The 15,924-nt window shown below is 38.8% G+C and overlaps 1 protein-coding gene across 5 annotated transcripts in view; it reads left to right on the top strand.

Annotated features, from left to right (window-relative positions):
* The window catches only part of ADGRB3 (adhesion G protein-coupled receptor B3), a 699,707-nt gene that overhangs the window by 404,227 nt on the left and 279,556 nt on the right, over positions 1–15,924 (top strand). For all 5 annotated transcript variants that reach the window (XM_070418313.1, XM_070418316.1, XM_070418315.1 and 2 more), the window contains one exon: positions 3,248–3,291. In XM_070418313.1, the coding sequence (XP_070274414.1) occupies positions 3,248–3,291 (44 nt within the window). The remainder of the gene's footprint in view (positions 1–3,247; positions 3,292–15,924) is intronic.

The raw sequence follows: 15,924 nt of genomic DNA, 5'->3' as shown, positions 1-15,924 counted from the left end.
AAAAAAGTACAGGCCTGGCCAGTATGGCTTAGTTGGTTGGCCATTATCCAGTGCACCAGAAAGTTCCTGGTTCTATTCCCTGTTAGGGCACACACCCAGGTTGCAGACTTGGTCCCTAGTAAGGTTTGTGCAGGAGGCAACCAGCAATAGATATTTTGCTTTCACATTGATGTTTCTCTTTCTCTCTCCCTCTCTCTTCCATTCTCTCTAAAAATCAATAAAAATAAAAGGGAAGATGTGGGGGAGGAGGGAAGCCCATGGGGGGGAGGGGGGGAGATCAACCAAAGAACTTATGCATATAGCATAAACCATGGACACAGACAATAGAGTGGTGAAGGTCTGTGAGGCCTGGGGTGGGGTGGAATAGAAGGGATCAATGGGGGATAAAGGGGACATATGTAATACTTTCAACAATGAAGTTTTGTTTTGTTTTGTTTTTTTTTTTTAATCTTTATTGTTCAGATTATTACATTTGTTCCTCTTTTTTCCCCCCATAACTCCCCTCCTTCCAGCTCCCACCCCACCCTCCACCCTCACTCCCCAGCCACTGAGTTCATCCATAGGTGCATGATTTTTGTCCAGTCACTTCCCGCATCTCCCACACCCCTTTTCCCCCAAGAATAGTCAGTCCATTCCCTTTCTATGTCCCTGATTCATTATAGTCACCAGTTCATTCTGTACATCAGGTTATTTATTCACTTGATTCTTAGATTCATTTGTTGATAGATGCATATTTGTTGTTCATAATTTGTATCTTTACCTTTTTCTTCTTCTTCTTCTTCTTAAAGGATACCTTTCAGCATTTCATATAATACTGGTTTGGCGGTGATGAACTCCTTTAGCTTTTCCTTATCTGTGAAGCTCTTTATCTGACCTTCAGTTCTGAATGATAGCTTTGCTGGATAAAGTAATCTTGGTTGTAGGTTCTTGGTATTCATCACTTTGAATATTTCTTGCCATTCCCTTCTGGCCTGCAAAGTTTCTGTTGAGAAATCAGCTGACAGTCGTATGGGTATTCCCTTGTAGGTAATTGAGCCTCTTTCTCTTGCTGCTTTTAAGATTTTCTCTTTGTCTTTTGCTCTTGGCATTTTAATGATGATGTGTCTTGGTGTGGTCCTCTTTGGATTCCTTTTGTTTGGGGTTCTCTGCGCTTCTTGGACCTGTAAGTCCATTTCTTTCTCCAGGTGGGGGAAGTTTTCTGCCATTATTTCTTCAAATAGGTTTTCAATATCTTGCTGTCTCTCATCTTCTGGCACTCCAATGACTCTGATATTAGTCCGCTTAAAGCTGTCCCAGAGGCTCCTTACACTATCTTCACACTTTCGGATTCTTTTTTCAGTTTGCTTTTCCAATTGGGTGTTTTTTGTCGAATCTTTGGTTTGATTCTTGTGCTCCTCTGGTCTGCTATTGGGTATAATATTCTTTATTTCAGTCCGTGTATGCTTACTTTCTAATTTCTTTATCGTAGCATCGAGGGTCTCATTAGTTTTCGTGAGGCTCTGCACAAATTTATGGCAAGCCCTCAAAATTGCGATTCTTAGCTCCATATCCTCCATTTCTGTCATGTTTTTTTGTCTCCGCATCTTTTATGCTTTCTTGGTGCACCCCCTTGTGGTCTCTGTGCGCAGTCTTGTTCTAGCCAAGCCTTAATTGTTGTAGTTAACACTAGAGGGATTTGACCACCAGGCCGACTGGCGGTGGAAATCAGCTGTGGGAAAACTTCAGTCCTCAGGGGAGGCGCTAGTCCAGCCCTTGCCTGAGGTGATCGGCAAATGGCTGTGCGCAGGGTTTGGGCGGGGCGGGCTCAACAGGGCGGGGGGGAGGGAGCAGCTATGGCCGCTCTCAGTCCGTCCCCAGGGGCTCTGCCTCTCTGTCCCAGCAATCGCTGCAAACCTTGGAGGGGCCGTAGCCAGACAGTCCCGCTTCTCCCGTTTGAGTCTGGGTCCCTAGAGACTCGCCCGGATCTGTAGCCCAGAGTCTGAGACTCACTCCTGATTGAAAACGACAATCGCGCCCTCAGCCGCCAGCCCGCTTTGCGCGCGCACCCTCACCACTGCACCGCCGTACCTTTAAATTTTCCACACTGCGCCTCCGCTGAGCGTCGGAATGCTGTTGTTTTTGCTTCTAGTTGAAGAGACTCTCCTCAGCCAGCCTTCCCGTGGTTCTGGTTGATGTCCGCTCCGACTTTTAGTTGTATTTTTGAAGTGGTTGTCCACGGCGGCAGTCTCCGGTGTTTACCTATGCCGCCATCTTCGATTCTCCTCTCAACAATGAAGTTTTTTAAAAATATATTTTTATTGATATCAGAGAGGAAGGGAAAGGGAGAGAGAGTGATAGAAACATCAATGATGAGAGAGAATCATTGATGGGCTGCCTCCTGCATGTCCCCCACTGGGGATTGAGCCCACAACCCAGGCATGTGCCCTCACCAGTAATCGAACTGTGACCTCCTGGTTCATAGGTGGACACTCAACCACTGAGCCACCGTGGTCAGGCAACAATGAAGATTTTTGTTAAAAGAGAGAGAGAGAAAATACAAAACAAAACAGCAACAACAACAAAAAAAACTAAAATACTTCTCTGGAATTCAGTGTGGAAAACTCATTTTGTCATCCTGAAAATCATGGTAGCTATTAAATACATAATTATTAAACCGAATAAAAATTTAGCACTTTTTCTCAGAGTTTCATTAGATCTGATCCCATACAATTATGATCTGTTGATTAAGAAGGTGTTGCGAGTCAACAAACTCTCTGGGCATGGACAACAAATGTAACCATCTCTTGCCTCTAGGAAGCTGACCAACTAGAGGCTGCAGAGGAAGTGGCGGTGGTGGTGATTGTATAATATTGAATGTTTCACTGTGATTGACACATTGTAAATACTTTGGTCTGCTTAAAGGAAACAATTCAGCAATTAATATTTTAGAGAAAAAAATGAAGTAGAAATCATCAAAATATGAACCTTGTGGTAGATGAGAGTATCACGTTCAAATTTCAAAACAACTAAATATAAATCATGATATTTTGAATAAATGAATTATTTTTATGAAAAGAATTTCACAAACTGGGTCACCGAATCTATAAGAAAGGACATGCAGATTTTAATACAAAAAAAAAATAGAGGTGGAATCTTTGAAGTATCTTACTGCAAGATAAGAAATCTGCCATTCTGTTTGCATTGCACACAATCCTATAATATTTGATGTATGTACTCAAGATACATTTATTCCTCTGTTTGCTTTTAGGGTACCTTGAATCCCTATTGTGTCTTATGGGATGACTCAAAAACGTAAGTGACAGCTGTTTTCTTACATTTCTTTGTTCTAAATAGTCAAAGCACTCTGAGCTCTTTCGGCTGCCTGCTAGCCAACAGGAATATGATAATGTGGTGGGATATGTGTTAACTCAGAGGGGAAACATTCTCCTTTTTGAATCTGTAGGACAGCATGATGAATGTGTTTGTGTGTGACGATGCCATCGGGTTACGTCCCAAGATAGAATTGCATTACCTAATGTGTAAGGCATGTTGTGATGCGAATTCCATGAGGATCTTTTAAAAGCTCTAATATTTTAAAATTATAGGAGCTCAAATGCTACTTCAACATTTTGCCTAGTAATTCAGTTTAGCACTGTAGAATAAAAGAGCAATCGCTGTGGTCATTTAGGCAATACATTGCTTGCATGACCTTGAATCTATTATCACAGTAATGCAATATTTATATATCCCTTCCAACTTGTTTTCTTGTAAAAACTTTGAGTGACATTTTAATTTTCTTATTCATATATTTTACGAACTCATGAATACAAAAGAAAATAATTACAATAAATAAGGATGAGTAATTCTTCCATGTATTTCTTCATTTGTACAAGTAATTGCAATATATCTGGACAAAATAATTTAATCTCATTGGCAACTCTATACATTTTAATGTCTCAAAGAAAAGAAAAATCCATAATTAAGTCTTCATTAGACTCCTATACTTTGAATACTCATGTAACTTTATTGCAGTGTAGTAGCCAGGTTTTATTTTGTTTTGTATGGAGGGGAGATAAATATCAATAAATCCCAAAAGTGAATACTACCATGCCGTATGTTGTCAGATAGGGTACCATATGGTTGGCTTCTATGCATTCTAAAATTTTTCCAGTGTTCTTTACCCTAAATCTGATCCAGATCTGAAGTTGTATGATATTACTTGCCTCTCACCATTAATTATTAGAGAGTCTAGAAGAGGAGCATTCTTAGAATTTCTAGGTGAAAAGCAAACCTACTGGCCATGTGCTCATTCCTCAGATACTGATACAATTTAAACTACACTATTTCTGTGTCTGAAAAATCGATTATATTAAGTGTATTTTTTGCTATAGATTCTGATATTCTAGGGATGCTCTTCTATCAACCTTAGTGCCATAAGGGGAATTCCAATTGCCCTGGTGATAATATGAGCTGGATGTCTTCATCATGTCAGTATTTGTTCTTTTTGAAATCCCATAGAGAAACTCATGGTAGTAAACTTTTTGCAAGCTTTCTTCTTTACCAGTAGCCAGGGAAGACTTGGCAGTATATTACAAGGCACTGCTTAGTATGCTGTTTAGTCAAAGAAGAATAAAGTGCTACACAAATCTAATTTAATGTTTTCTACTAAAGAAAAATATGCCATCTTAAATTCCTGATTATAGCTACTTGCACATCTCCATGGATAACAACCAACTTTGATTTAGTTTTAAAAAGTGCATAGAGTGTGCTTCCTAAACAGGAGAAAGCGTTAGTTATTCCAAAAGACCTTTAGGGATGTTAAAGAGATGCTTCGAGAAGAAACAGCATTCCCCTGTTTGGGACCTCTCTTGATTCCTTTCACAGATTGTCTAAGGTGTTAAGTTTCATTTATTAAACAATTGGTGTTTGAGGTCAGCCTTAATGTCGGAATCAATCACACACTACTCTCTCTAACTTCTGCTGATAACATGACTCTTATCCATTGCACAGAACATGTCTTAGTTTTACAAAATTTAACTTTAAGTTGTCCTTGAAGAAAACTCTTCAGTGAGAGGAGGAATGTTCAGCTGCCTTTCAAAGCAGCTTATCTCAAGAGATGAGTGTAGTTCATGTTTCCTTGATGTATCTGAAAAGTGATCAAAAGCTTTCCACTGAGACAGAACTTCTGTCCTATCACACTTTTTACCAGACTGTTCCATCAATAAGTCGTTTTTCTGGGTGAGTTTTAAACAATGAAGGTTAAGACCACTTTATTTCTTTTCTTCACATTTGCTCTTTTACTTTGATTATGTCCGTATACACAATAGTTTTATCAATGCAATGATTCTAACTTTGAATGCAAGTTCTCCAAGTATAGTTAATAATGAAGAAATGCGGCTACTTTTTTTTTGTACAGAAAAGGGCTGACTTAAATGATGTTTTCGAGATTGTAGTAATAAAGTTGAAATTAGAAGTTGTCTTTTAATTTTGATTGAATGTATCAAATCGCCTTATCTTTTTAAAATATATTTTTATTGTTGATAGTATTACAGAAATTTCCCATTTTTCCCTCTTTCCCCGCTCCTGCCAGGCCCTACTCACCCTCCCAGATCTTCATCACCCTATTGCCCATGTCCGTGGGCTATGCATATAAGTATATAAGTTCTTTGGTTTATCTCTTCTTGTCCCCCCAACCCCACATTGTGGTATGTTCTTTAAATTAGTAATTAGTTACAAAAGTAATACCTGAGTATCTTCTACTTGTTAAACTTTAAAACATAGCTGCTAAGGCAAAAGGCACCATTAATCATCACCACCTTGGATTTCCACAGCCACCCATCTTCCCCAAATCACTCCTATTTATATTTTACTTTGTATAATTTCAGGCTTCCACTTATGTATTGGCATATGTATGAAGCCATGAAATTAACACTATAGTATTCCTTGTACTGCATTGTATAGGCATATTGTAATTGATCTCCTATTCCCAATGTTGATGGTGTTGAGGTGGTTTTCAATTTATATTATTACTATTTTAACATACATATTATCATACTCCATGTAACAGTTGACATCCTCAATTTTTTAATGTTACTATTTAAATCTATTTTTTTAAAGTTTTTTAAATTTAAATTTTCTTTTTTCAATTATAGTGTACATTCAATATTAATATTAGTTTCAGGTGTATAGCATAGTGGTTAGACAATCATATTCTTTATAAAGTGTTCCCCTGATATTTCCAGTTCCCCCTTTGTAATATAGTTATTACAATATTATTGACTATATTCCCTATGCTTTACTTTAAATCCCTGTGACTGTTTGTAACTACCAATTTGTACTTCTTAACTTCTTCACCTTTTCCACTCAGCCCCATAGCACTCCTTCCCCTGACAACGATGAGTTTTTTCTCTGTATCTATGAGTCTGTTTCAGTTTAGTTTATTTTCTTTGTTTTTTAAAATTCCACATATAAGTGAAATCAAATGGTATTTTTCTTTCTCTGACTGACTTATTTCACTTAGCAAAATACCCTCTAGGTCAGTGGTTCTCAACCTTCTGGCCCTTTAAATACAGTTCCTCATGTTGTGACCCCCAATCATAAAATTATTTTCATTGCTACTTCATAACTTTAATTTTGCTACTGTTATGAATCGTAATGTAAATATCTGATATGCAGGATGGTCTTAGGCGACCCCTGTGAAAGAGTCATTCGACCCCCAAAGGGGTCGCAACCCACAGGTTGAGAACCGCAGCTCTAGGTACATCCATGATGTCACAAGTGATAAGATTTTACTCTTTTCATGGCTGAGTAATATTCCATTGTGTATATGTACCACCACTTTTTTTAATCTACTTGTCTATTGATGGACACTTGGGTTGTTTCCATAGCTTAGCTACTGTAAACAATGCTGCAATGAACATAGGGGTACATATATTCTTCCAATTAGTGTTTTTGTTTTCTTTGTATATATGCACATACATGGAGTCACTGGGTGATAAGGCAGCTCTAATTTTAATTTTTTTAGGATACCCCCCCCCCCCCCACGCACACACTGTTTTCCATAGTGGCTGCACCAACCTGCATAAGTGCACATGGGCTCCCTTTTCCCCATATCCTGGTTTGTTGATTTACTGATGATAGTCACTTTGACAGGTGTGAGGTGATATTTCACCATGGTTTTAATTTGCATTTCTCTGATTAGTGATGTTTAACATCTTTTCATATGTTTGTTGGCCTCCTATTTGTTCTTTGGAGAAATGTCTATTCAGGTCCTCATGTCCATTTTTGTATTAGATTGTATTTGTGTGAGTTTTTTGGTGGGTTTTTTTTTTTTTTTTTTTTTTTTTTTTTTTTTTTTTTTTTTTTTTTTGGTGTTGAGATGTATAGTGTATATCGTCTCCCATTCAGTAGGTTGTCTTTTCATTTGGTTGATGGTTTCCTTTGATGTACAAAAACTTTTTCTTTGATGTAATCCCATTTGTTTATTTTTTTTTTCTTTTGTTACCCTTGCCCAAGTATTCTCAATTTTTAATTTAGCCATATATCATGAAATATTTTTTAAATTTTACTAAATATATTGTATTCCTTGTATTGAATTGTATAGGCATATTGTAATTGATCTACTATTCCCAATGTTGTTGGTGTTGAGTTGGTTTTCAGTTTATATTACTCTATAAACTGTGCCTCTGAGAACCTCATTTCCTATTCAGACCCAATGATCAATTATTTAATAACATAAAACTATGTTATGCTTTTTCCCCTTCACTATAATCACACTAACAGAAATGACAATATTGGACCTTTACATTATCAAAACCCTAGTCCCTATGAATTAAAATTTACCCAATCTCCAAAAAAACTAAATATTGTATCATGGTTAACAATAATCATGTCCAAATTCATAACAATTATTGATGATTAGATTTTTCATTGATAAAATTTTTGCTTCTGTAGGCAAAACAACTGTAACCTTTTAAAAGTACTGTAAAAAGCAATAGAAAAACCTTAATTTTCTGTGGAAATAGCAAATAACTAAAGATTTATTGGTAGGAAACTAAAGGGAGCTTTCTTTTTTTTATTTTTGTTGTTGATACTTGGAATTTTCCCTACAGTTGTGTAGGAAATTCTTTTATTTATTTACTTATTTATTTATTGCTGACAGTATTACGATGTCCCCCATTTTCTCCCCTTTACCTCCTCCACCCAGCCCCTGCCCCACCCGAGGCCTTCCCTACACTATTGTGTGTGTCCATGGGTTATGCATATATGCACATATGTCCTTTGGTTAATCTCTTCTCATCCACTCCACACCCCTCTCCACTGAGATCTGTCATTCTGTTCCATGCATCCATGCCTCTGGAAGTATTTTGTTTATTATATTCCACATATAAGTGAGATCGTACGAGCTTTCTTTACCTTTGTATTTCTGCCTTAGATTGTACATTACTTTTTTAAGTTCTCTGATATACACAAATGCATGTGTCCTCATAGAGCCATTATAATTTACTAGAGGCCTGGTGCACAAAAATTTGTGCACTGGGAGGGTGGGTGGTCCCTCAGCCCGGCCTGTGCCCTCTCGCAGTCTGGGACCCCTCAGGAGATAACGACCTGCTGGCTTAGGCCTGCTCCTGGGTGGCAGAGGGCAGGCCCAATCCCTAGGTACAGCCCCTGGTGGGGCTCAGAGCAGGGCTGATTGGGGAGTTGGGGCGCCGCCCCCTGTCATGCACAGAGCAGGGCAGATCGGGAGGTTGTGATGCCACCCTCAGTCACGCTCAGGGTAGGGCCGATTCGGGGGTTGGGGCACCGCCCCCTGTCACACTCAAGGCAGGGTCGATGGGGAGGTTGCGGCGCCACCCCCTGTCACGCACAGAGCAGGGCCCATCAGGGGGTTGGGGCGCTGCCCCCCCGTCACGCACAGAGTAGGACCCATCAGGGGGTTGGGCGCTGCCCCCTGTCATGCACAGAGCAGGGCCCATCAGGGGGTTGGGGAGCTCCCCGCTGTCACACACAGAGTAGGGCCAATAGGGGAGTTAGGGCACCGCCCCCTGTCACACACAGAGCAGGGCGGATCAGGGGGTTGGGGTGCCGCTTCTATCACCCACAGAGCAGGGCTGATCAGGGGGTTGGGGCGCCGCCACTGTCACACTCAGGGCAGGGCCGATGGGGAGGTTATGGCTCTACCCCATCACACACAGAGCAGGGCCTGTGGGGGGGGGGGTTGGGGTGCCGCCCTCTGTCACACACAGAGCAGGGCCCATCAGGGGGTTGGGGTGCCGCACCCTGTCACACACAGAGCAGGGTGGATAGGGAGGTTGTGGCCCCACCCCCTGTCACGCACAGAGCTGCAGGCCAATCAGGGGGTTGGGACGCCGCACCCTGTCACACACAGAGCTTCAGGGTGATCAGGGGGTTTGGGCGCTGCCCCCTGTCACGCTGATCCGGTGCCAGGAGGCCTCGCTGCTCCGCTGATCCCGGTGCTGGGAGGCATATTACCCTTTTACTATATAGGATAGAGGCCTGGGGGCCAGCTGGTTTGCCCTGAAGGGTGTCCTGGATCAGGGTGGAGGTCCCCACTGGGGTGCCTGGCCAGTCTGGGTGAGGGGCTGGGGGCTGCTTTCAGGCTGGCGGTTGTTGACTGAAGCTCCCAACCGCTCCTTTTTTTCTTTTTTTTTTTTTTTTATTCTGGGCCAGCTTTAGCTCTGGCTCTAGCTCTGAGGCTTCCGCTGCTGGTTTGTTTCAGTTCTATAATTGAAACAATGTATAACTCCAGCTCTGAGATCCAGGCGGCTATATTTGTTACAAAATTTCAAACTGCCAGCTCAGAGGCCGGCAAGTGAGGCGGGGAACGTTGCAGTCTGCAGTCACTGGAGCAAGCAAGCCTCATGTTCGCTTCCAGCTGCCAGGCTGCCGGCCGCCATCTTGGCTGACAGTTAATTTGCATAAGGATATGCTGATTAGCCAATGGGAAGGGTAGCGGTCGTACACTAATTACCATGTTTCTCTTTTATTAGTGTAGATAATGACTTTGTTTTAGTTTTTTTAGGGAAATATTCTTTGTTATCTTTTAAAATGTTTTATATTTTCTTTAGATTGTTTTAAATTACATCATAGATTTAAAATTGAATCTGATTTTCTGAAGTTACAGTATTGCATTTGTTGGTATATAAACAATCTCTTTCTAACTGATAAAGTTTATATAAGTGCCACTAATATTATTAAAAACCCATTGTGTCCATTGGCATGGGCTATCAAGTTAAAAAAAAACATTGTATTATGACTTCTACATGCACTCTGAGGGCTAATGCTGGGAGTAAAATGGTACCACATATCTTTTATTGGAACGCTCACCTTGATCCTCCAAAGTAGGGGCTGGCAAGCTATAGCTTACAATCTGTGGGACAAATTCAGACTTACACCTGTTTTAATAAATAAAATTTTATTAGAACACAGTATGACTATTTATTTACATAATGTTTATAGCTGCTTTTGTCCTACAACTGCAATGCTGAATCATTGCTAAAGAAGCCATATGGCCCTCAAATCCTAAAATATTTACTATTTGGTCTTTTACAGGAAAAAAAATTGGCAACTTCTGCCTAAAACAGTGTTTTAAGCAGCATTTTTTATGTTTTTATACACTTGGAAAATAATTGTACAGCACATAGAGGTAAATGAATGAAAATGTTTGCAAGGGTAGTGTACCACTGGGTAAAGAAGACTAATATCTCTGTTCATTCTGGATATTGGTAATTCTGTCTCAATTTCTCAATCATTATTTTTGCATATATAGTTTCACCTATATTCTGTTTCATCTTCACCTGAAATTCTAAAGAAGGTTGTTTCCTCTTCTGCTTGTATCATCTCCTCTCTTCCATATTTTCGGCTATTTTTTCTTAGTGATACATTTTGGAAAAAATTTTAATCTAACATTCAGTTTAATATTTCTCTCTTTATTTTTGCCTAACTCATTTAATAATCTATAGAGTTTTGAATTTAAGTTATTGTCATTTCTGTTGTTATATAGCATTTTCATCTTATAAATTTAATCTACTAGATTAGAGTCTTCTATTTTATGCAGTTATTTATTCAATTTAATTTTATTTATTAAGGTATTACATATATGTCCTTAGCCTCCCTTGCCCCCCCTCACCCCCACAACCCCACTCCCTGCTCATGCTCTCACCACCCTGGTGTCTGTGTCCATTGGTTAGGCCTATATGCATGCATATAAGTCCTTTGGTTGATCTCTCCTCTTTACCCCACTCTCCCCTACCTTCCCTCTGAGGTTTGACGGTCTGATCTATGCTTCTCTGTCTCTGGATCTGTTTTTGTTCATCAGTTTATGTTGTTCATTATATTCCACAAATGAGTGAGATCATGTGATATTTATCTTTCTCTGACAGACTTATTTCGCTTAGCATAATGCTCTCCAGGTCCATCCATGCTGTTGCAAATGGTAGGAGTTCCTTCCTTTTTACAGTAGTGTAGTATTCCATTGTGTAGACGTACCACAGTTTTTTAAACCACTCATTCTGATGGGTACTTAGGCTGTTTCCAAATATTAGCTGTGGTAAATTGTGCTGCTATGAACATAGGGGTGCATATATCCTTTCTGGTTGGTGTTTCTAATTTTTTGGGATATATTCCCAGAAGTGTGATTACTGGGTCAAATGGGAGTTCCATTTTTAGTTTTTTGAGGAGCAGTTATTTTTAAGCTTATGTTTTGTTTAACTAGTAAGCACAGTTGTTTTATAATCCCTCATTGATAATTTCTATATTTGAAATTTTTGTGGGTCTCTTTCTGCTCTTTTGTTTCTCTTAATTCTCACTCATGCAACCTTATTTCTCAGTATTCTAGGTTACATTATGCTGTCTCTAAGGTATTATTTGTGGAGATCCTTTCAAGTATAGGACAATGGTATATCACTCGAATGATGATTTTTATTTGCCTCTGCTAAGAGCTTGGTGATACTATTACCCAGTATCCCCTCAACTAAATTCAGTCTAGAAGTTACCTGGACTACCCAGGTGATGTCAACCTAAGCTGAAAATTGACAGCAGGAGTGGGTCATTCCATACTTTTTTTATATGTACTCCAACATCTTTAGCAGTATTCAAATGGGAGGACAATATGAATTAAATAGCATACAGCTGGAAAATGGAAAATCTACATCAATATAGTCTTTTACCTATAATTCTTAATTCTTGAACAGCTCACTATATCCCATAGTATAGCTCTTGTGAAGTGCTGGTCTGAAGTACGTTATGTCTAGATCTTTAATAACCCTTATATTTTCTGCCTTATATTATAGCAATTTGACATTCCTTTCTAGGCTTAAGTACTTTGGGGATTGGAAGTGTATCACATTCATCTTTGTAAATCTACTAAATAGTACTCAGTAAATTTATTATTAATTCATGTGACATATATTTTTGAGAAGCTATTATCTGTTTTATTATTCAAGGTGATTGGCATAATGATTAGTGAACAGATAAAACACCTGCTTTATGGAGCTGATATGGGCAAAGAGTGAAGGAAGAGTGATAAGAACATAAATATATTATAAATAAATGTATTGTGTTAAAAGGTGATTTTTTTCCTGGGGGATAATCAAGATGAAAGATTAAAGAATGCCATTTAATTCAATTGATTTATTACTGTTTCTTTTATTGACATTCCAAGATTTATTATACAATCGATGTTTTTGCCCAAAACGTTCTAGGATTTATTTCTGGTTCCTCTGGTTTGACCAAGTGCTTTCCTAAGCCACCTAACTAGCTATTACATATGTTATTAGAGTTCTCTGTTCTTTCCAGTTAGTTTTCTGCCGGGGCTGACTGGCAGACTCTGAGTAATGGATGAACAGATTGCTCTGACATGCATTTCTGTGAAAGAGAGGGCTAAGGAACTACTTGGCCATCACCACCAAGTAGCCCTCTTCACCTGCCTCCTTTGGCTTTTACTGTCCTAACAGCTTGAACTAAAATTAACCTCTAGATACAATCAGCAAGGTAAGCATCCTTGGGAAAGCACATGCTCCTACAAGGTCGGGTCTAAAAGACTAAACATAGAGATTCTAGCAAAACACCCTGGGGGATTGGACTTGTTTGGAAAAGTCAAGGTAGGGGCTGCCACCTTCAGCAAGGTCCCTTCAGAGGCCACGACCTGTTAGAGCAGCGGTTCTCAACCTGTGGGTCGCAACCCCTTTGGGGGTCCAACGACCCTTTCACAGGGGTCACCTAAGACCATCGGAAAACACATATATAATTACATATTGTTTTTTGTGATTAATCACTATGCTTTAATTATGTTCCATTTGTAACAATGAAAATACATCCTGCATATCAGATATTTACATTACAATTCATAACAGTAGCAAAATTATAGTTATGAAGTAGCAATGAAAATAATTTTATGGTTGGGGGTCACCACAACATGAGGAAGTGTATTAAAGGGTCACGGCATTAGGAAGGTTGAGACCACTTTGTTAGAGAATCCTCCTTACAGACATTCCAGCCACGTCCTGTGCTTCCCATGCTTCTAAAGTGTTTGGGCCCCCATGTTCATCTATAGTCTTTCTGCAATTTACGAGTCTTTCCCTCTGGCCCTAGAGTAGTTGTTATACCAACTACCTAATTAAGGTGTGCAATGCCTGAATAGCAGACCTTAACCAAGGAAGTTAAATATTTTTTGAAATTGAAACATCTAAATATTCTTGGCAAAATATATCCATTCTATACTGATAAAAGGGTAATATGCTAATTAGACCAGACGTCTTTCGGACGTCTTTCCAGACAAAGCCACGGTGGTGGGGGCTGAGGCAGAAGTGGTTAAAGGCAATCAGGCAGGCAGGCAAGTGAGCGGTTAGAAGCCAGTGGTCCTGGATTGTGAGAGGGATGTCCAACTGCCCTGCGGGATTGGGCCTAAACCAGCAGTTGGACATCCCCCAAGGGGTCCCAGATTGGAGAGAGTGCAGGCCGGGCTGAGGGACCCCTTCTCCCCCTTCCGTGCATGAATTTATTGCACCGGGGCTCTAGTATTACATAAAAGGAAAAGCTTTTTAAATGAAGAAGTCATGTCTGTTTATAAAAAATGAATTAAACAACTAAAAGGGCAGAGTCTATTCTTTTACATTCATTTTTTTACATGCTATTAAAATTCTATGGCCTTATTCATAGATATTTCTAAATCCAAGATATCACAGTGATATCTAGATTTTGAATTTTCTGTAGATAATTATTAACCATATGAATAGTAATCTAGAAAGGCCACAATTTTAAAGAAGAATAACATTCTACAATATTTTTCTTCATAATTCAATGAAAATACTATAGGAAGTAGGGTTCCCAATTTATCAGTAAGATTGTTGTGTTTTTGAGTATATGAAATTGAAAATTAGTTTCAACTTTTTAATCAGTAATATAGAAAAAGTATAATGAGAATAACTGCAACATATCTAATCACTTTAAACTTCAGATTCCTTAAAATTCACAATGGGCATAATATTGCCTATTGCATGAGTTGGTCATGAGGATCAGCAGAAAACGTGCTTTACCAGTGTTTGTCCAAGGGGCTAAAACATGGCAGGTGCTCAGTAAAGCTTTGGGGGATGGGTGAGTCCATCCACTGGCTGATTGGTTCATTGATTAATTAGTAGGAGATTCTAGCAGGGAAGGGTAGCCATTTATATTAGCTTGCCTAAACAATGGACCCCATATATCTGGAAAAGTAATCTTATAAGGTGTCAGATACCTTGTGAAAGATTATTAGAGTGGAGCAGGAAAAGATAAATAACCTGGACAAGGTAAGACCTAGAGATGCTGGCAGTAGAAAGCTCTCATCGGGGTTCACATAATGCTCTGCATCTTCCCCTGTCTCCCTTACTTCTTTCTCTCATCCTCACAAAGTCATTGAATTCAGTGCTCAAAGTATTTACTTAAACTAAATGTATAATAGGCAAACTGGGATTTCATCCAACATTTCCACCAATTTATCTGTTCTTAGAGGCCCTGGGGTGATCCCAAGAGACCTTTCTGACAGGAGTTTTCTTAAATTCTGATAAAATATTAATGGGCATAGTTTTAATAGGAGCAACCTAGAGCTGGCTGGTGAGGATAGGCCCCTGATGAACCTCTCTTAATTTGTTAATGTCTGTGTTTCTATTTCTGAAAATATCCAGGTTTAAATTGCTGAATATTCATTTTAGATAATTTTAGAATTGTATTTTTCAGTTGTCTTAATGACTCAGGCTAAAAATTTTTCCTACTAATGTATCCTATAAGCAACAGACTGGACATTTTTCTTAATATTTAATTTGCTATTTCCTTTTCTTATGTTAAGCCTCAGAACTGTCCACTTGTATTGTAGTTAATCACTATTTTACAGTTTTAGTATTAAAGACATTCAATAATTAAAGGTAGCTAATGTCATCTCTCCTTAGACACCATTAACCAGGCAATTCACTATATATTTGTAAGCATATCTTAATATTCTTAATATTCTTTTCCAAATTATTTAAATTATTTATTATTAGGACATTAGTAAATGTAAAATAATGTAAGGGAAATTATTTTAAGGTTTGGTAGTGAATACATAGTTTATAGATTTAACTTTGGGGGCCACTGAGAAAAAGAAATGGGATAAGAATGTATGTAGTTGTAATAATTTTGATTTTAAAAATTGAACTTATTTTTTAATCATTTTCATTTATTTGATTTAATGGAGCAAAGTAATTATACGTTAGGGATATAAATCAGGTAACAACTATAACCACAATAGCTTACAAGTTATATGTGGAGTCAAATTGAGGGTTGTTTAAAATATTTTTATTGATTTCAGAGAGGAAGGGAGAGGGAGAGAGAGAAACATCAGTGAGAGAGAATCATTGATTGGCTTGCCTCCTGCACGCCCCCTACTAGGGATTGAGTCAAATTGTGTTCTTATTG

Source organism: Myotis yumanensis, unplaced genomic scaffold, assembly GCF_028538775.1.
Source record: "Myotis yumanensis isolate MYYU_CA2020_CCGP unplaced genomic scaffold, mMyoYum1.0.hap1 SCAF_6, whole genome shotgun sequence".
NCBI classification, from domain to species: Eukaryota; Metazoa; Chordata; class Mammalia; order Chiroptera; family Vespertilionidae; genus Myotis; species Myotis yumanensis.
The sequence above is the reverse complement of the archived record's forward strand: the minus strand, read 5'-3'. Positions and strand labels throughout refer to the sequence as shown.